The sequence below is a fragment of the Nothobranchius furzeri genome, chromosome 18 (assembly GCF_043380555.1).
Source record: "Nothobranchius furzeri strain GRZ-AD chromosome 18, NfurGRZ-RIMD1, whole genome shotgun sequence".
In the NCBI taxonomy this organism is placed as follows: Eukaryota; Metazoa; Chordata; class Actinopteri; order Cyprinodontiformes; family Nothobranchiidae; genus Nothobranchius; species Nothobranchius furzeri.
The window spans coordinates 18,203,300-18,230,946 of NC_091758.1; the positions used below are offsets into that span (position 1 = coordinate 18,203,300).

At 43.8% G+C, this 27,647-nt stretch overlaps 3 protein-coding genes across 3 annotated transcripts in view; all 3 read left to right on the forward strand.

The window, feature by feature from the left end:
• Positions 1-3,392, forward strand: part of baz1a (bromodomain adjacent to zinc finger domain, 1A) — a 35,705-nt gene extending 32,313 nt beyond the window's left edge. The window contains exons 28-30 of the mRNA XM_054741835.2: positions 70-251; positions 1,455-1,542; positions 3,023-3,392. Of these exons, the coding sequence (XP_054597810.2) occupies positions 70-251; positions 1,455-1,542; positions 3,023-3,198 (446 nt within the window). The 3' untranslated portion in view covers positions 3,199-3,392. The remainder of the gene's footprint in view (positions 1-69; positions 252-1,454; positions 1,543-3,022) is intronic.
• Positions 3,393-5,937: 2,545 nt separating this feature from the next.
• Positions 5,938-17,374, forward strand: cfl2 (cofilin 2 (muscle)). The gene is made up of 4 exons (XM_015969435.3): positions 5,938-6,409; positions 9,612-9,919; positions 14,828-14,904; positions 16,420-17,374. Exons 1-4 carry the CDS (start codon positions 6,407-6,409, stop codon positions 16,530-16,532), a joined length of 501 nt encoding a protein of 166 aa, XP_015824921.1. The 5' UTR covers positions 5,938-6,406; the 3' UTR covers positions 16,533-17,374.
• A 1,274-nt stretch (positions 17,375-18,648) lies between these two features.
• snx6 (sorting nexin 6) lies at positions 18,649-26,805 on the forward strand. Its single transcript, XM_070547038.1, has 14 exons — positions 18,649-18,752; positions 18,843-18,893; positions 20,248-20,352; positions 20,430-20,540; positions 20,741-20,862; positions 20,930-21,053; positions 21,416-21,511; positions 21,584-21,689; positions 21,822-21,897; positions 24,425-24,464; positions 24,983-25,069; positions 25,146-25,305; positions 25,677-25,762; positions 25,854-26,805. Exons 1-14 carry the CDS (start codon positions 18,702-18,704, stop codon positions 25,905-25,907), a joined length of 1,269 nt encoding a protein of 422 aa, XP_070403139.1. The 5' UTR covers positions 18,649-18,701; the 3' UTR covers positions 25,908-26,805.
• The last annotated feature ends 842 nt before the right edge of the window (positions 26,806-27,647 follow it).

Below are 27,647 nucleotides of genomic sequence, written 5' to 3' on the forward strand. Positions count from 1 at the left end.
CTAAAGATCTGATGAAACCCACTAACTTCTGCTGGATAACCCCGACTTCCCCTCTTCTTACCACTCCAGATTCTGCTCTTCCAAACCCGTCCAGGATCATCTACTCACCGTCTTCATCCTCCTCCTCCAGCCGTCGTTCCTCTCGCAGGAGCCAGGGCGTTCATGAGCTTTCAGCCTGTGAGCTGCTGACTGTTGATCTGGTCAGACACGAAGACAGCTGGCCCTTCATGAAGCTGGTGTCCAGGACTCAGGTAGCAAACATGTGACCCCCCTGGGATAAATGATTAGGGTCAGACAGAAATTACCTGGCGTCCAAATAAATCAGGAACCGTTAAGTGATAAATCTCTTAAGGTGGAGAAATGGGGAAACCCGTACAGTCGATGGTGATTTTTTTCTAAATGACAGATAAAAGTAAAGGGATCACTCCCAAATGGAAAGTTAGTTTGTTAGATCCCAGAGAAGTCTGAAAGGTCCAGCTCAAGAAGGCATCGCAGTGTTCTTCAGAGCTACTGGAGATGACTAGAATAGTGTTGCATAAGCTAGAGAGCAAACTCCAGCAGAACAATGCAAGAGGTGTGTGTTCAGGGATGAAGAACATCACTGGCCTCAAGCAGAAGGAGGATCTAGAAGGAGGATCTGACAGATGACATCTGGATAAAGACACAGAACTGAACTTGTTCTTTAATCGATCCTGCTCATCCTGTACAGACCTCCCACGTTCCCTGTCACATCTCAGCTGTTTTATCTTCCATCTCAGAGGTCCTGCTGCTGCTTTATCATTGTTGTCTATCACATCAGAAGATGCTGGTGCTCCTTTCACCTCCACCTCCCGTGTCGATCCCTAGCAGTGAAGAGGCAGCCGGAGAGACTAAACCGGAACAAGGCTGCAGGTCCAGATGGTGACAGTTCCAGATTCCTCGTGGTCAATGCAGACCAGCTGAGTGGGATTCTGAAACAATTCGTCAACCCTAGCCTGACCCAGAAAATTCCAGTGCTGTGAAGACATCCTGCCTTGCTCCATTACCTAAGAGATCTCATCTATGTGTCCTTGACAACCACAGATCTGTAGCCTTAACGTCACACATCATGAAAGTCCTCCAGAGACGGCTGTTTGCCCACCTGAAAGAGCAAACGTGCACCTTTCAGTACTATCCTCAGTTTGAGACGAAGACCCCCTCACATTCCTGGACCAAACAGGCTGCTCTGTGAGGACCATGTTCTTTGGTTCCTCCAGTGTCAGAAGCTCTAGAACATACAAGTGGACGCCTTCACAGCCACCTGAGTCTGTGAGACTGAGGGATCGAGCGCAACGGCTAAATACATATAGCGGAAACCCTGAAAGCATCTAATTTCCCTTTAGGACTAATCATATTTTAATTTGTCTAATTTCTTCTTTCAGTTCAACCTTCACCATGTTTTATCTTCATAAGGTTTCACCCGTGTCTCTGTTCAGGTTCCTGATTACTACGACATCATCAAGAAGCCCATCGCTCTGAGCACCATCAGAGAGAAGATCAACAACTGTGAATATCAGACTGCAGGTGAGAGACGCTTCATCAGCAGCTCGGGGTTTTGTTATATAACTCACAAAGTAAAACAAGTTTTTTAATTGCATTTTTTAAATAAATAATGAAAATGAGTTATTAACACACTGTAGTAGATATTAGACCTACGTGGTACAATCAATCAATCAATCAAATTTTATGTGTATAGCACCTTCCACTGCCCTTGCATTGAACATAACATAGAAACAACAAAAGAGCAAAGAGACCACAATTCTAAAAATTCATATTACATAAAAGCCAAACGATAAAATAAGTAAGTCTTCAAACGACTCTTAAAGACCTGCAGTGATGGGGACTGTTTGACAAGTGGAAGCTCGTTCCATAGTGTTGGAGCTAGGACAGAAAAGGCCCCATCACCTCGTTTTTTCAGCCTTGTTCTTGGGACGATGAGCAAATCTTGGTTAGCTGAGCGAAGAGAGCATGTAGGGGCATGCATCTGAAGCAGCCCAGCCAGATGTGGTGGGGAACCACCGTTGATGGACCGAAAGACAAACAAGACAAAAAACTTTGCCCGGCAGTCCACAGGAAGCCAATGTAGGGAAGCCAGAACAGGAGTAATGTGTGTTGTTTTGTTCGAGCCTGTCAGAATGTTAGCTGTTAAAACAAAATCTACATCATGTGACCTAATCTGACCAGTGGTCATGTTTCACTCTGCTCAATTTAGTTGATTTGTTGTTTTTCAGGAAAAGGTGGATTGATTATTATTATTATTATTAAATTGTTTATTTGATGCTTTTACTACTGAGGTTTGAAAATTAATTTTTTTTTCATGTCTATGAATTCTTACTAATCTGAAATAGTTAAGAAAATTTTAAAATGCACTCAAAATAGTCTCACTGGGTTAATTTAATTTAACATTCGCACTCTGGTAAGGAATACTTCTAACTCATCAATAGGGGTGTGCATTAGCAAATCTGGTGATGCATAATGTACATCACAATACAGGTGAGATGATACGATGTATTGTGATAAAAGCCAGATGATAGGGATGCATGTTTACCGGCATTTCTTTAACCGGCTATGTTCTTTAACCAGCCGGTTAACCGGAAACCAACCGGTATGAACTGCTGCCACCTAGCATCGGAGTGTGAATTGCACCACACAAAAAGAAATACATTAAATGTAAATTGTAAATAAAAACATGGATACTCTGCTTTTAAATATCAGTCAGTTTATAATAACGCAGAATACCACGATTTCCAGCACATCAATATTTTCTTACATGCCTAACCATCAACCAGGCCAGAGAATCAATGGCAAATAGTTGAGTCACTGAAAGTCCTTTCTTCTGCTCGAGTCATGCCGGTGCACACATCACCCCGCTACATGGTACTAATGTAACGCACAAACTGAAATGCACCAAACACGAATCAAGACGCGTCCTAAAAAGAGAGGACCACGAAATGCGATGATGTGTGCGATTATAAGAAACTTTGACCCTTTCTGGTGTTTGTAGGTGAATACATCTCCGATGTGGAGTTGATGTTCTTCAACTGTCTCCAGTATAATCAACGTCACACTAATGAGGCAAAGGCTGGACATCGCTTGCAGCAGTTCTTCCACTCAGAGCTCGGCCGACTCGGCCTATTAGAATGTGGCACCACCCCTCCTGCCAAACGCTCCCGACAGTGACCTCACGTTGACCTCACTACTGTTCATCTGCTGCTGATGTTGGACTTTGTTCTGCCAGCGTTATCGCATTGATCCATCCTCACAAACGTTTGTTTTCTCTGAACACATTTCAGACTAAACCCCTTAAAGAAAATGTGTTTAGTGTGAGAAAACACAAAGCTAGAGGGAAGCGATTTGTTAGTTAATGAAGTAAATGTTCAGATAAATGTTCTTTCTCTAGCCTCAGGGGTTTGTAGTTTTTGTTTGGTTCATGTTTTTTCTACTAAAACTGTTGTTGATGTCTTCACTGGTTTTTATTTCGCTGAATTCCTGCTTCCTAGAGCGTGCGTGCGTGCGTGCGCGTGCGTGTGCGTGTGTGTGTGTGTGTGTGTGTGTGTGTGTTTTCTGGATGGATTAGCTGTAGACACTACACTGGACCTGCTGCAGCCCTCCCCACTCCCTTTGATTTCCCTTTTGTATTTATTTTGTAGAAGCCTGTTTTTATTTATGATTGCTAGCTTTGTGTTAAAATAAATGTTTTCTAAATAGCCACTGCCCAGTTTCTGTAAGTCGGTTTCCTTTTTGCTTTTGGCTTTCCATGAGCTGTATAAGATGTGTTTTGCTGGAGCGGGTTGTGATGGTTCCTTACACATCTATGAAAAAGTAAACCATGGTAACAGATTGTTTTCTTAACCAGGTACAAACTAAAAGTGTGGATTTCAACAACTATCAAAACTTTAAGAAGAAAATATATTTTCTATAGCGCCTCTCAAGATAAAAATCACGAGGCGCCTCACAAAAACAAAAAATGTAAAATATAAAAATAATTTAGAAAATGATTAAAAATATATTTAAAATGAGCAAAAAATAGACAGTTGTGGTTAAAAATGTAAAGAAAGAGAGCGAGTGAAAAGGAAGGGGGGAATAGGTAGGGAGAGCAGAACAAGGAGAGGGTGATGAGGGTCGCACCAAAACCAGCTTGAACAGGTGAGTTTAAAGGAGACCACTGAGTCCACTGATCTCAGGCTCAGGGGGAGAGAGGTCCAGAGTCTGGGGGCCACAGCAGCAAATGATCTGTCACCTTTGGTCTTTAGCCTGGTGCTGCACAACCAGTAGGCTTTGATCACTGGACCTCAGGGACCTGCTGGGGGTGTAGGGACTAAGAAGATCACCAATGTAAGATGGTGCTTGTCCATGTAAGGCCCTATAGACTAGAACCAGGATCTTGAAATGAACCCTGAAGTTAACTGGCAGCCAGTGAAGCTGGAGGAGGAGCAGAATTTTTATTCCAGATAAATGTATTTTATTACCTTCTCAGTGGTAGTGTCCACCTGGGACAATGCTAATTGTGATGTCATATGGGAACTAACTGCTGCATGGTGGTGCAGTTGTTAGCACTGTTGCCTCGCAGCACGAAGGTTGCAGGTTCGAAACTTGGCTGCGGCCTTTCTGCGTGGAGTTGCGTGTTCTCCCCATGCATGTGTGGGTTTCCTCCGGTACTCCGGTTTCCCCCACAGATCACAACATGCCCTATAGGTTATAAATTGTAAGTCGCTTTGGATAAAAGCGTCTGCCAAATAAACATAAAACTACTTGTTTTAGGCATGTCATTTTCTACTGAAGTTCTCCATTTCTACTTGAGGTTGGGTTAACTAAGTTATTGGTCAGGCTGAGTCAATTCTGACGGGGGGGGGGGCTGTCAAGAGAGCTGCTGCTGCTGTCCATTGTTCTGATTTTGCTACTTCAATCGTTTCTCAATTTCTCTACTTCTAAAGATAGCTGTCCATCCAGTTTGCATTAAGATCAGGTAAATGAAAGAAGTATGGCATTCCAGAAATCCTGGCTCGTTAAACGCAGCTGTTTGTGTGCAATGGTTGCTCAGCCATTGGAGTGTTAGAGGCAGTAGAGAAAAACATGGCAGCACAAAAGGATGCAAAACAGTGAGGTTTGCGTTATATGTTAACTTTTAAATTTTAAGTTGTAAATTGTGCCATTTTTAGAACAGCTCTGCAGTCGTCTCATAGGGTTCCTGGGGGAACCCTGGGCCCCCAGGCACCGTTTGTGACCCCTGAGCCAGAGCAACCCTGCATCTGGGTCTTCCTTTAGGTCTCCTGGTTGGATGAGCCCAGAAAACCTCACCAGAGCAAGAGGACCTGGCATTTTTCTGGCTTCCGTGTTTACAATTTTTTTAATTCTCATTCTTTTTTTTGTCATTTTCCCTCTTTTTGATCTTTTTAAAAAATGTATCGTTCCTTATTAAGCTCCTCCAGATTTTTTTTAGAGAGACGCTTGTTCATCAGATGCCCGAGCCACCTCAATGTGCTACTGTGTGGAGGAGCAATGGCTCTACTCTGAGCCCCTCCCAGATGACCAAGATCACCATATTTCTTAGGGAGTGCCTAGCCATTCTGCGGAGAAAACTCATTATGGTCGCTTTGGTCAAAATGAGAAACAAAATTTAAAAAAAAATTGGCAAGTTACAAATACTTTCATTTTTGCAGACATTCTGAGGTTGATATTGTATATGGATCTGATAAAAATATGTCAAAAGCAGTTTCTTATGCATAGTTATATATATATATATATATATATATATATATATATATATATATATATATATATATATATATATATATATATATATATATATTATGAAACTTTGCAAGACAATCAGATTTAAAAGAAATATGGTGAGGGGTATTTAACCTTGAAATTGATTATTCCCAACAAATTCTCAAAACAGTACAAAATACAGTTTGATATTAGTGGAGATCCGTCTTTCCAGAGGTTCTGAGCAGGTTCATTTCCTCAGTTTGGATAAAGTTTAAAGAAGGAAGGAAATATTTTCACGCTTTATTTTAGAAAGAAAGGTCTCCTTGGAAAACGTATGACTTAATTTAAAGAAAACTTCATTGACTTTATTTTGGTGAGAAGGAATCTGCGAGTAAGAAATCATATTTAAATTTTCTGCTCAAATATTCCAAAGAGGACAATAGAAATCTGGGAAATCTGTCCTAAATCCTACCCCTGACCCCGGCCTCTGTTACCCAATCAGGGAAATCAGATGGTCATTAGGCTCCGCCCCCCGCTGCATGGCTCCGTCTCCTCTTCCTCCTCCTTCGACGCCCCCCACCCCCCTCCTCTTCCTCCTCTGGTCGGCCCAGCTATCTTTCACCCCATATAGACCCCGTTCTGGAAGCGACGCAGTGCGGACAAACCGACTAATAAAATGGTAAGAACCGTCCCGCTGGTTGGATACAGGCTTGCTGAACCCGGTTCCGTCGCTAAGTTTGTTCTGCGGGTTTCGGGTGAATGTAACGGGACTCATTCGGTGGGTAGCATCTTAGCTAGCATGGCGACCGTTCTGACCACAAAATTTTAGCCTTAATTCGGTGCTCGGACACGTGGAAGCAGTTTCAGTAACGGGACTTTGTCCCACGTCTATACAAAAAACAAAATCTGCGACGCTTTAAAAACTGTTTGAGTTCGGAACCAGCCTGACCCGTACCGAGACGGACCGGTGTGGCCCTACCCTCCGGCAGTGTGGCTCGGGGCGGCCATCTTATCACTGTGGTCTTGCTTGACCGTCGAACCCGGCCTGCTCGTATCCCGTAGGACCAAGGGGTGGTTTTAGCTCTCCGGGTTGTTGGGTCGAAGACGGCGCGTGCCTTTTGAATGGGTACAGTGGGCTAGCTGAGTACCGAGGAACTGCTGACTCAGAAGATTCATCTGGAACCGGTTCGGTTAATGATGTTCTGATGAAATCTCATTTATCTGTATAGCTTCTTTATTCAGTCCCGGTCCAGTGAAGATCCATTATGGGGGGGTCTGAACTCATGCTGTACGGCCTTTAGACCAGAATCCAGCGATCCAAACCAAGTCTACTGGTTCGGCCCGAACAGGGTGCTGTGTCTTGCCAAAGCACTCTTAAACCCTCGTCCATTTCTCTACCCTGAGCGACTGTTCCTCACACTCTTACATGGTGGATTATTAAAGGTGGAGTTCACTGAAAAGCTATTTTTGATTATTTCCGATAATAATCGGTCGCTCAGAGTTCAACATGCAGGTTGAACATGAAAATAGTCTCCTACACCTATCTGCTTCATTAGCTTCTCGTGGAAACTAGACGATGCAACTCTAGGATTAGAAAAGCCTGACAGATCTACGTCACCCTATCACTTAACGTTCATGGACTCACCATCTTGACTCATGAAGGGGAAAGCTTTTGTTGGTTTAGCTTCCAGAAAACAGAGCACGACTAGTAGAAGCTAACAGTTAGCATTAGCACCTCCGTCGCATGGCAGAACTCCTCCAGGCTTGTGTTTTTTGTGGAGATAAAACAATGTTGCAGAGCAAACTGAGTCAGCGATAGAATCTCATTGCTGTTATCCAATCAGAGGAGAGATGTCAAAAAATCAGGAAATAAGGTGCCAAATTCTGTTGTCTGTAGCCCAGTCCCAATACTCACACTTCCACATTTGTGCCCCTCAATTCCGCGATCCCAGCCAGGGGTGCAAGTATGTCACGATTCTCAAATGCAGAAATAGATCACGCCCATTTTGCACCCTTGATCCACACTTCGCCCATGGGTATTACTCACAATCCATTGCTGCAAGAGAAAACGCCCAAGTGCCTTTTCTGAAAATATGTATTTCCAAATGAAAGTAGTTCAATGATCCTCTGAATGTTTTAGACAAAGCAGCAATGAATGTAAATTTTTTTGAGTAATTTTTTGGTTGTTTGAAAGTTGTTAATAAAGGTTTTTTTTTAAAAAGTAGCATAGCGACCAGCACCCAGGCATGCATTGCGGTTGATGACGCAATGCTTCCTGTCCCAAATCGGCACACTATTAGCACACTTGTGTACCGCACACTTGTAGTCTTACCCCCAAATTCCACTAGCTCCGCTCCGACACGAACGCCGGAGCAAAATCGGTCCCGTTGTAGTCAATCAGAGCAATTCCACTACTGCGGCCGTGCTCCGGCAGTGCGCCGCCCTCTGTTCCGGCGTCCGGCAAAAATAGAATCGATCCTATTTTTGCCGGACGCCGGAGCACCTCCGCAGTAAATGGACAGAAATCACAACCGCCCAACAGGAAAGGGAGCAAGCACAACTTCTGTTTTTCACAATAAATCGATAAACAAAAGGCGTTTTTTGTTTCATATGCACAGGTTTAACAACTTTTAACAACTATCAATGGCGGCTGAAGTTTAAATGCACAAAAGTAAGCCATGAATACAGTTTCCACTATCAAAGTAGACACCCTTTGTTGATTCAAACACTGCTGATCTCTCAACACAAATGATGGGCAGATTAAACAGTTCATTTCGATGCTTCTCCCACACAACGGGTGTTTGGATCTAACTTCCGCGTTTATTGCTCGGACTGTATCGCAAGATCTCAAAAATCCCGCGCATGCTTGTTTGCCCACCTCAGGTCTCCGCACCGGAGCAGAGCCGTTGTAGAGCGGGTACCAGTAAAAATTGAGTTTGGAAGCGAGCGGCTGCGGAAGGCGGGGGCGGAGCGGAGGTAGTGGAATTTGGGGGTTACTGTGCACTTCCTCCAAGTGCACATCACAGAAGAACATAGGGCGCAGAGCGAGTATTGGGATTGGGGCTGTAGCTCAGCTCTGATGTGGCAATCTTCACCGGTGTTTTTTGCTGCCTGAGTACAACTTAAAGGCATGTGTTCCTGCTAGAGACCTCTGCATGTATTGCTTAAACGAGTGTCCCACACCTTTAAAGAGAGTGTGTAGTTTTTACCGTTAATCTCTGGAAACTTACATCGAAATGTTGTTGAAAATGAATTAAATGATGTCCGGTTGTTGGAAAAATATTAGCAGCTTTGTAACTTATAACTAGGGATGCACCAAAATGAAAAATCTTGGCCGAAAACAGAAACTCTAGTGCTGCCACACCACAGTTAGTCGACGCGTCACAATGACGTCAACAAACAAAATAGTCGACTATAAATGTAATGGTCAATGCGTCGTTTATTCCATGAGCATTTTTTAAATCTCGCCTGCTGCAGCGCCTTCTGCCTTTCTCTTTGAGGCACATGTGCAGCAGTGGCCAACCAGGTTAGAATCATAAAGCGTGTATTTGTAAAGTAAGACTCTTTAAAAGCCTGTCAAAAGTTACATTTTCCTGTAGTTTGATGGACTTAAAGGGGCAAACTTTTGTTTTCAGGAAGTTCTTCCAACAAATATGACATCAGGTCAGCCTGACTGAAACTTGGGTTGTACGTAGTTGTCAAACTAGTGTGTGACATTTGTTCTCAGCATTTGACCAATTTCCCTGGTAAGCAGTAAGCTGCAGACACGGCCGCGCTCGGGAATGTTTTTGGGGCTGTCAGCATAAAAACTATTCTGGGATTAAAACTGAAGGAATGATTTCTGTTCCATGCTAACAGATGACTGTCTGGTCACTTTGTAGGCATCAGGTGTCACAGTGAATGATGAAGTCATCAGGGTGTTTAACGACATGAAGGTGAGAAAGTCTTCAACCCAGGACGAGGTGAAGAAGAGGAAGAAGGCTGTGCTGTTCTGTCTGAGCGAGGACAGAAAGAAGATCATTGTGGAGGAGGGAAAGCAGATCCTTGTGGGAGACATTGGAGAGACTGTGGATGACCCTTACGCCTGCTTTGTCAAGCTCCTCCCCCTCAATGACTGTAGATATGGCCTTTATGATGCCACCTACGAAACCAAGGAGTCCAAGAAAGAGGACCTGGTCTTCATCTTCTGGTACAGTTCTATATTTGGGAGAGCGGGGTCTAGCTGGGTCTCTGTAGTTCATCTACCAAGTAGTTCGGTGTTGCTCTGACAGTCGCCCTTTTGGTCTCATGGTGGATGGGTATAAAATTAGATCTGAAAGATGCATATTTGAAATGGCAAATGGACTATATTTATAGAATGCTTATTTGGTTATCCAGACCATTTTACATCAGGACACACGTGCACCCTCCTGGGGGTGGGGATCTGCTGTAAGGGGTTCAGTTTCTTGCCCTGGGACACTTGGGCATGTGGTGGGGAAGCCAGGATCAAACCACCTGATCAGTCGATGGTGAAATTAGAGCATTTACATAACTGGGGGTGTGAGAAGCATTAGCAGAGTTTCCACTATAGTTGTTCTGAGAAAGTCCTCCAGTGACCAGGAGATACGATGGTTTGGTCCTCTCGGCTGATGTGTCTCCATAAAAATTCAGCCCCTTCAGGACTTTGCTAAATATCACCACTGCTTAGACAGGGAGTGATGTCACTGATCAATGTCAACAAAGTTTTTTTCTGGTGTCATAATTTAATGCATTCGGGACTGGCAGGCTATTTTAAAGCACTGTTGAGTCAATATTGTTTTTTATTCCTTCTGTTCTGCTTTGACCAGAACCTCTGCAGAATTACTCTGTTTGGGTTCGGTCTCGGGTTAGAACTCTGGCGCTCAGCCCTGCAACACCACATAAAGGCGGACTAATGTTTCCTACTCGATAAATGTGGAGGACACGTCCCACTCTGACAAATTTAGTTGCGATGCAGGTGCCGTGGTTAAAAAAAAAACTGCATTACATTAAAATCGTTTATGGCGTGCTTCTTCTACAATGCTGAATTGTTTGTGTCCACATCTCGATGCAGCGATTATTTGATTATTTTCCTCTGCTCTAATTCATTCCACCAAGCTTGGTAGTAACATTGCTGCAACGCCTGACTTGTAAATGCATATTAACGCCCTGGTGCAACAGAGAAAGGTGCCATGATCATGTGGGGAGTTGCTGCCGAGATCCTCCTGTTAACTAGATTGAAAAGGAAAGTAAACACGAGCCTGTAGGTTTTGCTGTTTTGATAACAGAACCAGCCGAGATGATCAACTGGAGCGATGCAGAGCTAAGGAAGTGTCTTTCTGTTAGAGCTGGAGATCAGATCATCTGACAGCTCACAGGGATTGTGTAGCACCTTTTATGAGCGGCTTGTCAAAAAATCGTAAGTAGCTTCAGTCTCAATAAAAAGCAAGTTATATTCAAGTTAAAGGGAAGTCTGACAGCGCAGAAACCACCCCCATACCCCCTTTTTACCGCCAATGTGTAGTCTTTTGTTAAAAGGCCATCATTGCATCACATTACCGCCACAGTTTGACCACTTACAAACGACCTAAGGCTCCCAGATACTGGCATAGCTTAGCGGCTAACGGGCATTGTGTTATAAAAGAAACTAGTCTCCAAAATCAACACTGCTCCTGGCCGCTGTTTACTAATTTAAGGAAAATACTTCTCCACATGACTTTTGCCCACATGCTCAGAGACATCCGTGTTCCTGAGAAGGCTGTTAGAACAATACCTGTTCATGTGGGGGTGGGCCGACGCTACCAGTACCAAATTACTGAAGTTCTAACCGTGGAAGCGGGATGGGTACCAAACTGCTGTGTGTCCATAAGAAAACCTCTAATCCAGGCCTATTCCATTCCGGGCCTGGAGGGCCGATATCCAGCACGTTTTAGTTTTAACCCTGCTTTAACACACCTTATTTGAATCAGCAGGTGATTAACAGGCTTCCGCAGAGCCTGATGAGCTGCTGCACAGGTGATTCAACCACTGAATCTTGTGTGTTGGAGCACAGAAACCACTAAAACATGCTGGGTACTGCCCCTTGAGGCCTGGAATTGAATAGCCCTGCTCCAATCAGTGAGTCTAACGGGAGAAAAAGGCTTCATTTTGCAGAGGACCATAAAGATTGGACACTAGGTAGAAGAAGGTCTGAGTTCAGATGGACCATGTTTGACCAAGTGATGCACCCATCATTTCTACTCCCTGCTGTAAACTCCAATGGGGAACGTCTGTGATCTGGGGTTGCTGTAGTTGGTCAGGTCTATGTTCTGAAACATCGTTTGACCAAAGAGGTCAGCGGAATATAAAAATACATTAAAATAAAAGCTGAACATAAAAATGACACAGGAGTAGACATAACTCGCTACACCATCAAGACCTGTCAGAAAGAAAGAAAACAGTCTTTTACAGGTGCTGGCCAGTAAATTAGAATATCATCAAAAGGTTGAAAATATTTCAGTAATTCCATTCAAAACGTGAAACTTGTACATTATATTCATGCAATGCACACAGACCAATGTATTTCCAATGTTCATTACATTTAAATTTGATATTCATAAGTGACAACTAATGAAAACTCCAAATTTGGTATCTCAAAAAATTAGAATATTCTGAAAAGGCTGAATATAGAAGACACCTGCTGCCACTCTAATCAGCTGATTTACTCAAAACACCTGCAAAGGCCTTTAAAAGGTCCCTCAGTCTTGTTTTGAAGGCACCACAATCATGGGGAAGACTTCTGACTTAACAGCTGTCCAAAAGACAATCATTGACACCTTGCACAAGGAGGGCAAGACACAAAAGGTGATTGCTAAAGAAGCTGGCTGTTCGCAGAGCTCTGTGTCCAAGCACATTAACAGACAGGCGAAGGGACGGAAAAAATGTGGTAGAAAAAAGTGTACAAGCTCTAGGGATAACCGCACCCTGCAGAGAATTGTGACGACAAACCCATTCAAAAATGTGGGGGAGATCCACAAAGAGTGGACTGCAGCTGGAGTCAGCGCTTCAAGAACCACCACGAGGAGACTCATGAAAGACATGGGATTCAGGTGTCGCATTCCGTGTGTCAAGCCACTCTTGAACAAGAAACAGCGCAAGAAGCGTCTCGCCTGGGCCAAGGACAAAAAGGACTGGACTGATGCTGAGTGGTCCAAAGTTATGTTTTCTGATGAAAGCAAGTTCTGCATTTCCTTTGGAAATCAAGGACCCAGAGTCTGGAGGAAGAGCGGAGAAGCACAGAATCCACGTTGCATGAGGTCCAGTGTAAAGTTTCCACCGTCAGTGATGGTGTGGGGTGCCATGTCATCTGCCGGTGTTGGCCCACTCTGTTTCCTGAGGTCCAGGGTCAATGCAGCCGTCTACCAGGAAGTTTTAGAGCACTTCATGCTTCCTGCTGCTGACCAACTTTATGGGGATGCAGACTTCACCTTTCAACAGGACTTGGCACCTGCACACAGTGCCAAAACCACCAGCACCTGGTTCAAGGACCATGGTATCCCTGTCCTTGATTGGCCAGCAAACTCGCCTGACCTTAACCCCATAGAAAATCTATGGGGTATTGTGAAGCGGAGGATGCAATACGCTAGACCCAACAATGCAGAGGAGCTGAAGACGACTATCAGAGCAACCTGGGCTCTCATAACACCTGAGCAGTGCCACAGACTGATCGAGTCCATGCCACGCCGCATTACTGCAGTTATTGAGGCAAAAGGAGCCCCGACTAAGTATTGAGTGCTATACATGCACATTCTTTTCATGTTCATTCTTTTCAGTTGGCCAACATTAGAGAAACAAACATTTTTTCATTGGCCTTTAGAATATTCTAATTTTCTGAGATACCAGATTTGATGTTTTCATTGGTTGTCACCTATAAATATCAAAATTAAACGTAATAAACATTGGAAATACATTGGTCTGTGTGCATTGCATGAATATAATGTACAAGTTTCACGTTTTGAATGGAATTACTGAAATATTTTCAACCTTTTGATGATATTCTAATTTACTGGCCAGCACCTGTATATAGCTTCTCTCAAGATAAAAATCACAAGGCGCTTCACAAAAATAAAACATTTTAAATACAGAAAAGTTTAAAAAATGTTTAAAATGACAAATATAAAAAATTGTGATTAAAAATGTAAGGAAAATGGGACCGAAAAGGAAATCAGTAGATCGCGGGACAGACGGAATACATAGAGCAGAACAAGAGAGAGTGTGGTGATGAAGGTCACACCAAACCAGCTTGAACAAGTGAGTTTTCAGCTGCTTCTTAAAGGAGACCACTGAGTCCACTGATCTCAGCCTCAGGGGGAGAGAGTTCCAGAATCTGGGGGCCACAGCAGCAAATGATCTGTCACCTTTGGTCTTTAGCCTGGTGCTGCACAACCAGTAGACTGTGGTCACTGGACCTCAGGGACCTGCTCTGGGTGTAGGAACTGATAAGATCACCTTCAGGACAGAATGGGACTAAGCTTAGCAATGTTCCTGAAATGGAAGAAAGAAGAGCGAACAAGATAACTGACATGAAAATCTAGGGTGAGAGCTGGGTCAAAGGTCACACCACAATTCCTGACAGGGAGTTTGGTGTGGAAAAAAAAGCTGACCAAGAGTCTGACTTTGGGAACCAGCTTGTCTGGGGTGCAGATGTGTAACAGCTGCAGCTTAGACATCTCATGGGGCTTAAAGGAGATAAAAATGGTAGGAGGTTCCTTTGAAGGGTTCCCAGCACAGAACCTTGTGGGACACCATGGGTGAGGGAGGTGGTGGACCTGTTGAACTCCTTAGTCTATGCATCACACACACACACACACACACACACACACACACACACCTGTCTACTCTGGGTTAGGAGGAGCTGGTGGAGTCACCTGCAGCAGGTTGCCATCACAGATTGTGTTTCTGAAGGCAAGATTACGGATCGATAAAATTATGAACCTGTGTTAAATCCCGCAACTTTTACCCACTCTTGTTTGAAAGTAGCCTAGTAAATGTCTTATGACATTTGTAGTATTATCTGTGCCTGAAACGGCACCGCTGACCTGCATGTTGGTCTCCTCCACAGGGCCCCCGAGAGCGCTCCACTGAAGAGCAAGATGATCTACGCAAGCTCCAAAGATGCCATCAAGAAGAAGTTTACAGGTGACTTAAGACGAGGACGTGTCCGCCTTATGCAGTAGATTAACGTGTTGCTCTTGAGTCAATAATGGACTTGGATCTGTTTTTTTTTTAACCAGCTCTTCTCGGTAATAAAAGCTTTTTGCTAGCATAGTCACATGGTCATTATATCAAACAAGCTGATCTTCTCCAGCTTGGATTCAGTTAACCCTGAACAACCAGATCTCTGTCACCGTTTGACAGGTCAGTGAGTGAATCGTTCGTAGAAATATTCCTAAATTCGTTCCTATGAACAAAATTTAGAATGTTCGTACGAACAATCAAAATCCTGATTTATGAAACACGCAGTGGCCTCTCATACGCATGTTTCTCTGCAATCGTCTGATGATAAATCCCACTTGTGCGTACCCAGGTCGTGTCTGTTCTCAGTCATTTACATTTTAGAAACGCGCTCAATTCACCATATTTGGTCACGCTACATCCTCAGCACGTGAGGGGATTCCATGCGTTCTACTCGGGGGGGGGGGGGGGGGGGACGGGACTTGCGAGATCGCGACACTGGCTGCTGAAGTGCAATGAAGGAACCAAACAAGTTAGAGGTTCTAAACGCTATTGAGACAGAGGAGAGGTTCCTGTCAGGAATAAATAAAAACTTTAATCTGAGTAACGGGTTGTTATTTTACATTTAAGGAGTCTGGATGGTGTTCATTTTATTTGGAAATGTTGAGTGCAGCCTCTTCTGCACTGTCATTCAGTCTGGTTACCTTGACAACGCGTGTGTGACTGGGGAGCAGAGGAAGTTCTGGGGTTCTCGTAATTGTAAAATAGAATATGGATTGGAGTCGGATTCGGGCGGTTTGTTTGTCGCTCCACAATGGGTCCCAAACCACAGCACAGCTCCAGAAGGATCTCCTGTCGGAGCGCCCGCGGAAACGTGCATACTCCAGAGAGCACGCTCTGACAAATCCTCAATAATAATATAGAAACCATCTTTTATCTAACCCATCTCAAGCAAAATCACGAGGTGCTTCACGAGGATGAAAATATAATATAATAAAATTTAATTATAAATAATTTTAATTAATCAAAACTATTTAAAACAATAAAAATGGGCAAAGAAAAAAATGTGATTACAAGAAAAACACAATCCATTCCACAATGATTCCTGTTGGGTGTTTTAGGACCAGTTATGTGACTCAGCCGTTTTTCCACCGAAATAATTATTTCATGGGTAAAATAGTTTGTGGATTAGGAACGTGTGTGGATGCCTGAGACCTTTGGTGTTGCAGTTCCCCCGTTCTACCACTAGATGCTGTTCCTACACGGTCTGAAGTTTTCTTATATTAAGGAACATTTTCACACACTGGTACAAAAGGATGATGCCACACAATGCGTAAATTAGTTCCTACGATATACGCTCAGAACTGTGTTTAAGTACGATTGAATCATGAGGCCCCTGGAACACCCAAGTCGCTTTACAACACAGTCATTCACACCCACTCTCTCTCTTCGTCACTAATGTGAAACGTGTCTCTACAGGTATCAAACACGAGTGGCAGGTGAACGGGCTGGATGACATCCAGGACCGCCGGACGCTGGCTGAGAAGCTGGGCGGGAACGTGGTGGTGTCTCTGGAGGGTAAGCCGCTGTGATGTCACAGTGGCGAGCTGAGCAGAGTCAAGCCAACCGCCGTGCCATCAGGACCGAAACAACCACCGCCACCTGTACGCCACTTCACCCAGCAGCTTGCTCTGTCTGTTCCACGTCCTGAGGGTGTTAGCGTCTTTAGGCCTCGTTTTCTGTTATCTTTGTTTTTTTTGCTTCTTTTTCAAACATGGAGATCTCATTAACATTATGATATGCAAACACCTCCCAGTTTGTTGCTGTGTGACGTGTGCTCACCTGGCATGAACAAACCCAAAACACCAACACTACCAAACCCCAGGAAGCTGTCTCTCTCTCTCTCTCTCACTCTCACTCACAGCCAGAGTTTTGCCAAAAAGTTGATATGAAGGAAGCAGCCCTGTTTCGGAGAAGAGCGCCATGAAGCCCCGCCTCCTGCTGCACACGGGTCGCACTCATCAAGCGTTTTACAGATGACTTTATTTATTATTGTAAACTGTTATTTCCTCTCCGGGACCCTCAGCCTGGCAGATGTGTCGTGTTAGACTATGCATTCACAAGTTTATTGTTCAGCACTTTTTTTGTTGAAACACTACAGGTCCAGACGCTAAAGATCCCTCATCAGGTCTTTTCCCCTCTGTTCTCCTCGCTGGACTCAACATCATTCTAGCTGTTCGGCCATGGCCTTACCTTTAAGTTTCAGGTCTGAATGTAATAATGTACTTTTGATTTGTAAGAAGCACTACAGGAAGCAGGTTTGACCCCATCAGTGAGAGATTACCCCACAACAACATCTGGAGCCTTAAAGTTGAACATTGTTTCTGAGATCACCGAATGCCACTTTGCAATAAAAGCCCGTGGCAATTCTGGAGCTTCTTGTTGTTTCTGCTTCCACCAATCGGCAGCCTTCTCACCGTGTACTTAATTGATGTTAGTTATACTGATTCAGCAGCATCAGCTGGAGCCCAGCAGGGACTTGAGGACCGTACAGAGTTGGGACAACTTCTGGACAGTGTTTCCTGACCTGGCAGAGGAGCTCAGGTGTATGAAATGCATATCACAAATTCAGCTGTTCTGTGCTGTTTTAACCCTGACTCCTCCAATCCTTGCTCCACCTGAAGTAAAAAATTCAAAATGGTCCAGACTGACCCATCAGGCATACTGGTCTTTATGGGGGCAACGGGGATCAGAAAGGTGTCCTGTGTCTCCATGTAGCTTTAGCTGATTGAGGGACTTTTATCTTTTTCTTTATCTAAATGGTTTTGTGGCCTCAAGCAGGATTCATAACATCAGGTCTGCATATGATTAAAGTTTTGATGATGTAGTTCAAATGTAGTGTTCATTGGAGAAGCTGTCCTTCACAGGTCTAATGTCTTATCTAATTCTGGGAGACAGACTGAAGGGATTCCTGATCTGGAACAGTGAGAACCTTTTTTCTCAGGTAGCATAAGAAAGGGCTATTCAATTCTGGTCTGGAGGTCCAGTATCCAACATGTTTTAGAGTTTTCTCTGATTCAACACACTTGATTCACCTGTGCAGCAGCTCAGGCTCTGCAGAAGCCTGTTAATCACCTGCTGATTGAAATCAGGTGTGCAGAAGCAGCGTTAAAGCTATAACGAGCTGGATACCGGCCCACCAGACCCGGAATTGAATGTCACAGAATATTTATATCTGTGAATTATATTCAGCCACAAGTTAAAGGCTTATTTAGGTTTATACAATAAAGAACAAACTGACTACATGTGAAACTTGGAAACATTAGAATATGTTGCAAAAGTTGATTTAATTCAATAATTCAACATTAAAAGTGAAACAAATACATGAGATTGACTCACTACATCCAAAGCCAGATATTTCAAACCTTTGTTAGTTTGATGATTATGGATTACAGTTTATGAAAAACCTAAATTCTAAATCCCAGTTAGAATATTGTGAAAGATTAACCTCAGAAAGCAAATAAAATGCACATATATAAATACACTGAAGAAATGAGTCAAAACCAAAATGTTCTTGATTATTTCTCTTCGGGAACGGACACGTTCTGGCTCCGCCTCTGCAACAAAACGAGATCAACATCACGTAATTTTTTTTCTCATTATCATCTCGCGAGATTTGGTAACGCTGTCCACTTCCTGTCACCAGCCTTTCGCAGCCATGATGGTGGGTTTTTATTTTTTCTCGCCGTCTCAGTTTTTGGATGCTTTTGATTAATTTGTGTATTTATTTATTAATTGACGTTGGAGAAGAGGTGCTGTAGGACCTTCTGTTGTCTCCGTAATAGTTTTAAGGACACGGCGCCGGTAAACTAACGAGCCCGTCTGTGTTTGTGTCCCTGTAGCAGGAAGGGCTGGACGACGGACCTGATTTCCTCTCCGAGGAGGACAGGGGAGTAAGTGTCCATCTGTATGCTACCTGCTTACCTTGTCACCTGCGTACCTGTGAATGGGTTCACCTGTCAGGGTCACAGCAGCTAAATCCAAGAAGCTAACGTTACCTTGTTTTGTTCTTCTAGGTTAGCCATCCATGCTAACCACATCTTGATTCTTATAAGAGTTAAACCCATCACTGTGGTCTGTATGGTCTCCAAGAGTTCAGATCCAGGTTCTGTGTGTGGAGCTGCAGGCCATTAGCTGGACCGGCTAACGGACTGATCTGATTCGGTCCTGGTCCAGATCAGGCTGTCACATGATCTCACCTCCAGTGTGTTTAAATAAATCAGTTTTTCATCTGACTGATGAGCAAATCTCAGATGGCCACTGACTCAGATACACAAGGTCCCACACAGATTGTTATTCCATTAGTAATGGTATGTAAAACGATAACAATTACAGTTGGTTACACAATAACTAACAGTATGTAACATTAAAAAGTAGTCAGTTACATGATAACCAATAGTGTGTTCCAACTTAACCATAATTACTTAATAACTAGTAGACTGTTACTTCATAACTACCATTCTTACATAATAACTAGTGGCCTGTTAGATAATAACAGTGTTACTTTATAACTAGTTGTCTGTTACACGATTACTAACAGTCTTGTTACACAATAACTTTGTTACTCGATAACTAGTAGTCTGTTACTTGATAACTAAGTCTGTTACACGATTATTAATGGTCTGTTACATAATTACCAACGTCTGTTACATGATAACTAGCAGTCTGTTACACAATAACTTAGCGTAGCGTTACTCTGTAACTAGCCGTCTGTTACATGATTACTAACAGTCTGTTACATGTAAACATATTTTTATTAAAAGATCAAGTTAAAAACGTCTGAAGCTTCACCAAGCAGGCTTTTTGTCTGCATCCGTTTAGTGCAGCCAAACCCTGCCCAACAGTCAGGCCAGTGAGGAGACAGAGGGGCGGTACGCTACTACATGGTTACAGATGATCTGTTAAACCATATCTGACTGTTTGTTACACAGGTAACAGTGTTACAGGGACAGAGACGGCATCATTTACATGGCCTGTGTTAGGGACCTGAACAAAGATAGGGACCGTGGGGGGAAAAAAAATCATACAATGTCCCAAAAAAAAAAAGACTTTGGGAACATCTGGAGGCCATCGATAGTAGTCCGTCTGCTGAAGGCAGCAAATAGTTTTTATTTTCTTATACAGTTCTTGTTTTTCTTCTGGGTGACTTCTGTCAGGAGTCTGGTGGTCTGCACCCAAACCTTCTGTGTCTGATGATAAGTAGAGCTGAAGGGTTTTAGATCACATGATCTTTGTGTTCTGCTGCAGCCCCGAGCAATGAACGTTGATCTGGAGATGGATGCTACTCTACAAGTGGACATCTCTGATGCTCTTAGCGAGAGGGACAAGGTGAAGTTTACTGTCCACACCAAGGTGAGAGTCTAACCGGGACCACCTCAAACCATCCCATCAGGTTCTGTCCTCATGGTAACGGCAACATGTCTCCTCAGAGCACTCTCCCAAACTTCAAACAGAACGAGTTCTCTGTGGTCCGACAGCATGAAGAGTTCATCTGGCTGCATGACTCGTTTATCGAAAATGAAGACTACGCAGGATACATTGTAATAGAAACACACACACACTGTGAGCTATGGCCAGCCTGTGTGCATGCATGTGTGGGGGGTGGTTTGAACTATCCTGATGTTTCTGTCTGAGCAGCATATTTATTCTTTATTGGGTCTTCAGAAGTGATCCAGAAACTTGAGTTTAACCAACAGGTTAAAGGTGAAATATGACCTTATGGGATCTTTAATGTACCTAGATCCCTCCAGCTCCTCCCAGGCCAGATTTTGATGCATCCAGAGAGAAGCTGCAGAAGCTCGGGGAGGGCGAGGGATCCATGACGAAGGAGGAGTTCACTAAAATGAAGCAGGAGCTGGAGGCGTGAGTAGACCCAGATCCATTCCCCCCAGCAGCTGAAGTCACCATCTGATCCAGATGTGTTGTTTAGAGAGTACCTGGCCATCTTCAAGAAAACTGTTGCCATGCACGAGGTCTTCCTGTGTCGCGTGGCGGCTCATCCTGTTCTCAGGAAGGACCTCAACTTCCACGTCTTTTTGGAATACAACCAGGATGTGAGTACTAGAAGCCTCTGAGACCATTTTTAGAAAGTTCTGGTCAAAGAGAATTTCAAAACATTCTGTAAGTAATAAGTCATAGACTTGTTTATCTGCATCACTTTGTGTCGGAATGTTCCTGATTTTACCATCACACACACACACACACGCACACGCACACACACACACACACACACACACACACACACACACACACACACACACACACACACACACACACACACACACACACACACACACACACACACACACACACAAGAAGGTGATCACAGTAACGTGTTTATGTGAGAGTTAAAGGACACCTCCTGCTCCAGGGGAGCTGCTCCTACAGTTTGTGATCTTCAGTTTTTCTCCTACAGCTGAGCGTACGAGGGAAGAACAAGAAGGAGAAGCTGGAGGATTTCTTTAAGAACGTGGTGAAGTCAGCCGATGGGGTTCTAGTGGCTGGAGTCAAGGTGAAATCTAGAGGCCACAGAACCTTCAGCCCCTCCCCTCTGTTTTCTTAGCATTTGCTGTTTGTGTTTCAGGATGTAGACGACTTCTTTGAGCACGAGAAGACGTTTCTGTTAGAATATCACAACAGAGTCAAAGATGCGTCGGCCAAATGTGACAGAATGATCCGTTCTCACAAAAGTAAGAATGAAAGCCAGACACACACAGAATCCTTTGGTTTGTGACTAAAGAATGTGTAGAGGTCCGCCTGGGTTTGGACAGGGACATGAAGACAGTAAAAACTGAACCTGGTGGTTGTTTCTGACCGTTTAGATGCTGCTGACGACATGAACAGAATCGCCTCCTCCCTCTACACACTAGGAACACAAGACTCCATGGACCTCTGCAAGTATGAACAGAATCATTCACACCAGTGACATCATCAGCTGCACCATCAGTAGCACATCAGGGTAAACCTGAGGCTCAGAATTAGACCATGAAAGTTTGCAGTAACCATTGTAGAGATAATCCTGCACACTGGAATCACCTCAGTGCTGTTCAGTGGAGATTCCGAAAAATGACCAATCAGATATATATAATCAGATATATATAAACATCCCGGATACTTGTATATCGATCTAAGTTCATACATCAACCTGTCTGATCTAATTTTAATCCAAAGATTAATGTTTAATTTAGATAATTAAATTTAATAGCAAAAGTTATTTTAAATCAGAAGCTAGGATCTTTGCTTTCAAATAACCAGAATTATTACCTTTTTTGTGTTTCGTTTCAATAATGAGGCAAGTTTAAAAATGAAGACATTTTATTACTAACAATTTTAAACTAAGGATTTGAAACGACAATTATGACAATTCATGGATGGCAATTTTAACAGTTTTGATATTACTGGTTTAAAAACAAACCTGTGCCTGAATGGAGCTAAAATGAGAATGATGAGTTTTGGATGCGTGAATGAAGTTCTCAGGTTTCTTTCAGAGAGAATGAAAGCATTCTGGGTGGAAATGATGTTTTGCACATAACTGAGTTATTTTGAGAGAAACAGCATCAAACGCATTCTGTCGAGGTCTACCTCACCCAATCAGAAGACCCCCGTTTGGATCCGAAGTGTCCAGGTGGAGACGGGTTTCCTCCAGGCACGAGGTCGGTAGAAAAACCTCTGGCACGACCAGATCGGTCCTGAGATGTCTTCTTGGGTCTCTCGGTGTATGAAGCGTTTGGCGGATGAACGTTCTCGTCTTTAACTTAACTTCAGAAATCAATGACTCTGGTAGAGTCTTTCGTTAGCTGCTTTACGGTTCCGTTTATTCTTTGGCTATTCTTGTCGGCGTGACAGAACAGCTTGGCAGAGGGTCCGGGCGGCCGTCCCGTCTCCTCAGGCTGACGTTGGTTTCAGAACTGAACGTGAATCTGTGATGGTTAGTTTCACCAAAGCTCTCAGAACCCCTCCCACTCTCTCCGGAAGAAAGCTTGAACATGCGTCAAAAACATGTGCTGCAGTTATTGTTTATCTGAACTCTGCGTTAGCTGAATAAGGTGAAGGTCTTCTTTGCTGAACACATCTTTATAATCATTGTAATAATTATTATTATACCCAAAGCATAATAATCCATTTCATGTAATTAAAATACCTTTATATTAACCAAGTGATCATGTTATGATGATTATATTAAACAGTAATAAAATCAATGAGTTTATTAATTATTAACTCATTCACTGCCAGCCGTTTCCTGATCGCTAACGGCCTTCGCTGCCAGCGTTTCTCACCGTTTTTACTGTTTTTTTAAGAGTCACAGAACGTTGCGCGCTAGCATGATGTCGATGCCAAAACAACCTAAATAAAGAGGAGACTCACCTCTTACATCAGGAAGAATCCGTGTGTTTCAAGCGTTATCCGTTCTTTCATAATCCATTGTTGAATTGTGATCGGCAGACGCTTTTCCGGTTCGCGCCTCACTTTTTTTACAGGAACGGCCCAAAACGATCTCCAAACACATGGATGTGTTGCTTCCTGATCATGTGATCTGTGACGTATGCGGATGAAGATTGGCTTCAGGGCTGAGATGTTTGTTCTCTCAGCGCGGGGGCTCGTTCCGATGCTCAAACAGTAAAAAAATCGTCATTGGCAGTGAATGAGTTAATCTAATTATTATCATCGTGACTTGCAGTGTCCTTCTGGACAGAACAGCAGATATGATGTTATGATCTTGAGCAGACATCGTGGCTCCTTGGGTTAATCTGTGGATTCAAAAAGTACTGTTTGACCCAGCTTGACCCAGCTGGGCAAATGCGACCTTTGCCACACATCAGAGAGCCTTCATCACGCTACACCATATTTGTTATGATTTATTCAAAAGCTCACAGGTGGCAGCATTTGTTTTATGTTCTATGAAGTCCTTATAACAACAGGGTTTAGGGCTTTAAGATCTCCAAACTAACTGTAAACATTGTTCTAGGTTCCTTTAGACCAAACTCACCGGCTTTCATAACCCAGTTATTGTTCTTCCTCTCATTTCTAGCTTTATTGGTTCAGGTTTTGTGTGTTTAGTTGGAGTTCTGCTCTCCTCCAGTCAGACCTGGTTCATGCAGACATGACTCCACAGGCCCAGCTGACCTGATGAACACCAGCCTCTAGAGCAGGAACAGATCAGCTCATTTGTGGGCCGAGGCTCCAGCAGAACCAAACCTAGAGACCCAACATGGTGGACCTCCATTAGCTGGTTGGAGCAGGTTTTTCCTGTTTTGGACTGCAGCTGATTAAACCACAGAGATGAAGATGTTTATGTAACGTTAAAGCTCCATGGAGATCTGATTCTTAGTTAGCTGTTTCCATGGCAACGGTCTGAGTCTTTTGACATTGGCTGTGAGCGCTCTGATACTCTGCCTTTTAACCTCTTCTTTATTTTTCCTTTAAGGTTCTTCCTGAAGGTCTCGGAGCTGTTTGACAAAACGAGGGTACGTGTGACCTTTAACCCCTGACCCTGCATCCAACAGGTGGTGTTTCATGTAACTGAAGCCAGTGTCCTGCTGGTTTGTGGTGAACGCTGGACTGGGTCGAAACAAATAACTTGTAGTTTATTAGTCATCAGAGGTTTGAATCCCACGTTGGAACGTTTCTATCAAACGTGGAGTTTCTGCTGACTCGTCACGTTAAAGCTGCTGATCAGTGAAGTCCCAGTGAAACAGACTGTTGATCATTACCATGGCAACCGTGTGCCCTTGCGATGAAATTGATCAGTGTGGTGATGTGAACATGACTAAAGGTTAATCTGGAGATGATGAATCAGCTGATGGGATCAGAGCAGCTCCATCTCCTGTGACATAAAGAGCTGACTCGGTCTTGTCCACAGACCTGGTCCTGTAGTCGGGTGACCCTGGAGGTTCTGGTGTGTGATCCAGGACAGGTCGTGGTGCTTGTTGGTGCAGGTTTGGCTTTTCTCTGGTGATTGTCTTCCGTTTCTTTTTTTAAATAGAAAGTTGAAGCTCGGGTTGCAGCTGATGAAGACCTGAAACTGGCTGACCTGCTTAAATATTACCTGAGAGAGTCTCAGGCTGCAAAGGTCTGGCAGTGCTCTGACCATCTTTAATAAACTCACCATGTGAAATGTCTTGAGTTGTGTGCCTTTTCTCCCACAGGACCTTCTGTACCGGAGAAGCCGGGCTCTGGTGGACTATGAGAACGCTAACAAAGGTCTGGATAAAGCTCGAGCTAAAAACCGAGACGTTCTGCAGGCTGAGACCAGCCAACAGCTCTGCTGCCACAAGTTTGAGAAGATCTCAGAGTCTGCCAAGCAGGGTCAGTCAGTTGGTTTGGTCCTTCTGCATCGTCACTGACCAGCTGTTAACCCATGTAGCTCAGAAGGACTTGCATTTGCAACAACAGCTACATGTCAGTAGATTAAAAACCAGGTCAGATTATAACCTGTGTTCATACTCTGGTCGGGGGTTAGGGTACTCTGACTACTGTTAGCTAACCGTTCCATCAGAAACAGGAGATTAAAGTCTTTACTGGTTTAACTGGGAGTCATTTTCTCACACCAGGACTCACCAGCTGAGTTTTTTTACATCGTGTTTCCACATCAGGACATGATCAGTCATTTCAGATCAGATTAACCAAAACTCGTACCCACTGAGCTGCTGACACCAGCTGTTCTCTCCTGAACACAGAGCTCATAGACTTCAAGACCAGAAGAGTGGCAGCATTCAGGAAGAACCTGGTGGAGCTGGCAGAACTGGAACTTAAACACGCTAAGGTACGGAGAGGTCGTCCAGGATTGGACATTACTGCTCTCTCCGGTCTGCAGACACCTGGCTGGTTCTGATCCTGCCTTCTCTCACCTGCAGGGAAACCTCCAGCTGCTGCAGAGCTGCGTGGGGGTCCTAAACAGTAACACCTAACCACGGGACGCTCAGCTAGCTGGACAGGCCAGCTGTGAGGACGGAACCAGTACCAATGGACAAACAACACTGAGAACCGGGCCAGGGAGACAGAGACATGAGACGGCACAGTCTGTTGTCTTCACCTCTAAACAGTTTCACGCTTCCTCCCACTCTTCTTCTCTCCGTCAGAGCCCCCGTACTGGTCCTGCTGGTTCAGCATCAGATGTGCAATACGTGTACCGGTCCTCCTGACCCAAAGTCACAGTTGCAACACTTGCTGTTCATGTTCTTTCCTTTTGATCCAGCAGAACCACTTGGGTCCACTTGGAGCTTGTCCAGCAGTTCAATCTGGACACGCCTGGTCCAGGAACCGAACCACCATGAGCCCAAGTGGTCTCTGCTGGTCTCCCCAACCCAGACCCGACCCAAGCGTCTCCAGAGTTGGATGCCAATGAGTCAGTTTCTAGTTTTTGTAGAAAGTAAAGAATAAAATCTGTTTGGTCATCGATGCAACAAAAGCAGTCACACCTGAGTCAACTTCCTGTTTGATCTCAGAGTTCAGAAATGTAAAGTAAAATCTCCACCGTCCATTTTTTTTTATTTTTAAGACAGAGGCAGAACATCTGTGACTTGTAGGAAGAGAAACGTTCACTAATCTGTTTAATTTTCAGAAATCACATTTTAGCAAGAGTCCAAACACCCACCCACCCCCCAGCTCTGGTGTCGTGTGGCAGATCGTTCTGGGTTCCCGTTCTCGTTAAGATGTGGTTTCAGAACCATCACCTGAAGAGTCTGCGTCCTTGTTGGGATTAACTAATGAATGCTAATCAGAACTTTGTTTTTGTCTCAGCCTTAACGTCGGTCATTTAACTGTTTTGTTATCTTTACAATAAATCTGTTTCCTTTTTTTTCTTTATGAATGCTGCCGTTTCATTCAGGATGGAGGCGACTACAACACAACAGATTATTTAGAAAACTTGTTTTGGTTCTGCATAATCTGGTTTACTGGGATCAACAGCGCCATCCAGTCATGTAGCAGTGATGACATCTCCATGGCAACAGCCTCTGATGTCAGCTCAGATACTAATAATTCTGCCAGGGAATGTTCTGGAGCATCCAGCTGTGGAAACGTTTCATCACCCAATCCAAAAGGATTCTCCAGTGAGAAAAAAAATAAATAAAATATCCTCCAGGATCATTTCAGTCCTGAACACGAGCGGGCGCGTTACGTAAAATGTCACTTCTGTTACTGGTTAGTTCTACTTGAGGGTATTTTAGTTGCCGTTGATGTGTGACGGCATGTTAAAATACTAGAACGGAAACATTTTAGTGACAAAATACTTTCAGTCACTAGTTTGCTCAGTGAACAAACGTTTTTCCTGTCGAACTAGTCATCCATGTTGCCTTCGAGAGAAATCAATTCAGTAAAAACTCGATATTAAACTCGTTAATAAAAATTCATTTTAACATCTATCAATGCAAATGTGAGGAAAATGAACAGACGCATCAAAAAATTCCTTCCTCGTGTCGTTCTTGTGTTCCAACGTTTCAGTCAGGAGGAGTAACATTTCCTTTAACAGCGTAACCATGGTTACGCTCATGGCTACGGAAAGCCACTGAACAATAAGTTACCCCAACCCTACCCAACTTGATTTGATCTGCTGCATCTTCAGAAGTGCACATCAATGCAATTCATTTTAAGTTTCTGCAAAGCTCTTCAGTGCGTCACACCGCCTGCAGGTCATGCCTAATGAGACC

What these genes read in the sequence shown, in the direction of transcription:
- cfl2 (XM_015969435.3), top strand. An exon ending in GACCTGGTCTTCATCTTCTG is followed by an intron (nt 9,920 to 14,827) that starts GTACAGTTCTAT and finishes TCTCCTCCACAG; the next exon opens with GGCCCCCGAGAGCGCTCCAC. An exon ending in CATCAAGAAGAAGTTTACAG is followed by an intron (nt 14,905 to 16,419) that starts GTGACTTAAGAC and finishes GTGTCTCTACAG; the next exon opens with GTATCAAACACGAGTGGCAG.
- snx6 (XM_070547038.1), top strand. Translation starts at nt 18,702, where the DNA reads ATGCTTTTGATTAATTTGTGTATTTATTTATTAATTGACGTTGGAGAA. An exon ending in AGTTTACTGTCCACACCAAG is followed by an intron (nt 20,353 to 20,429) that starts GTGAGAGTCTAA and finishes ATGTCTCCTCAG; the next exon opens with AGCACTCTCCCAAACTTCAA. An exon ending in ATGAAGCAGGAGCTGGAGGC is followed by an intron (nt 20,863 to 20,929) that starts GTGAGTAGACCC and finishes TGTGTTGTTTAG; the next exon opens with AGAGTACCTGGCCATCTTCA.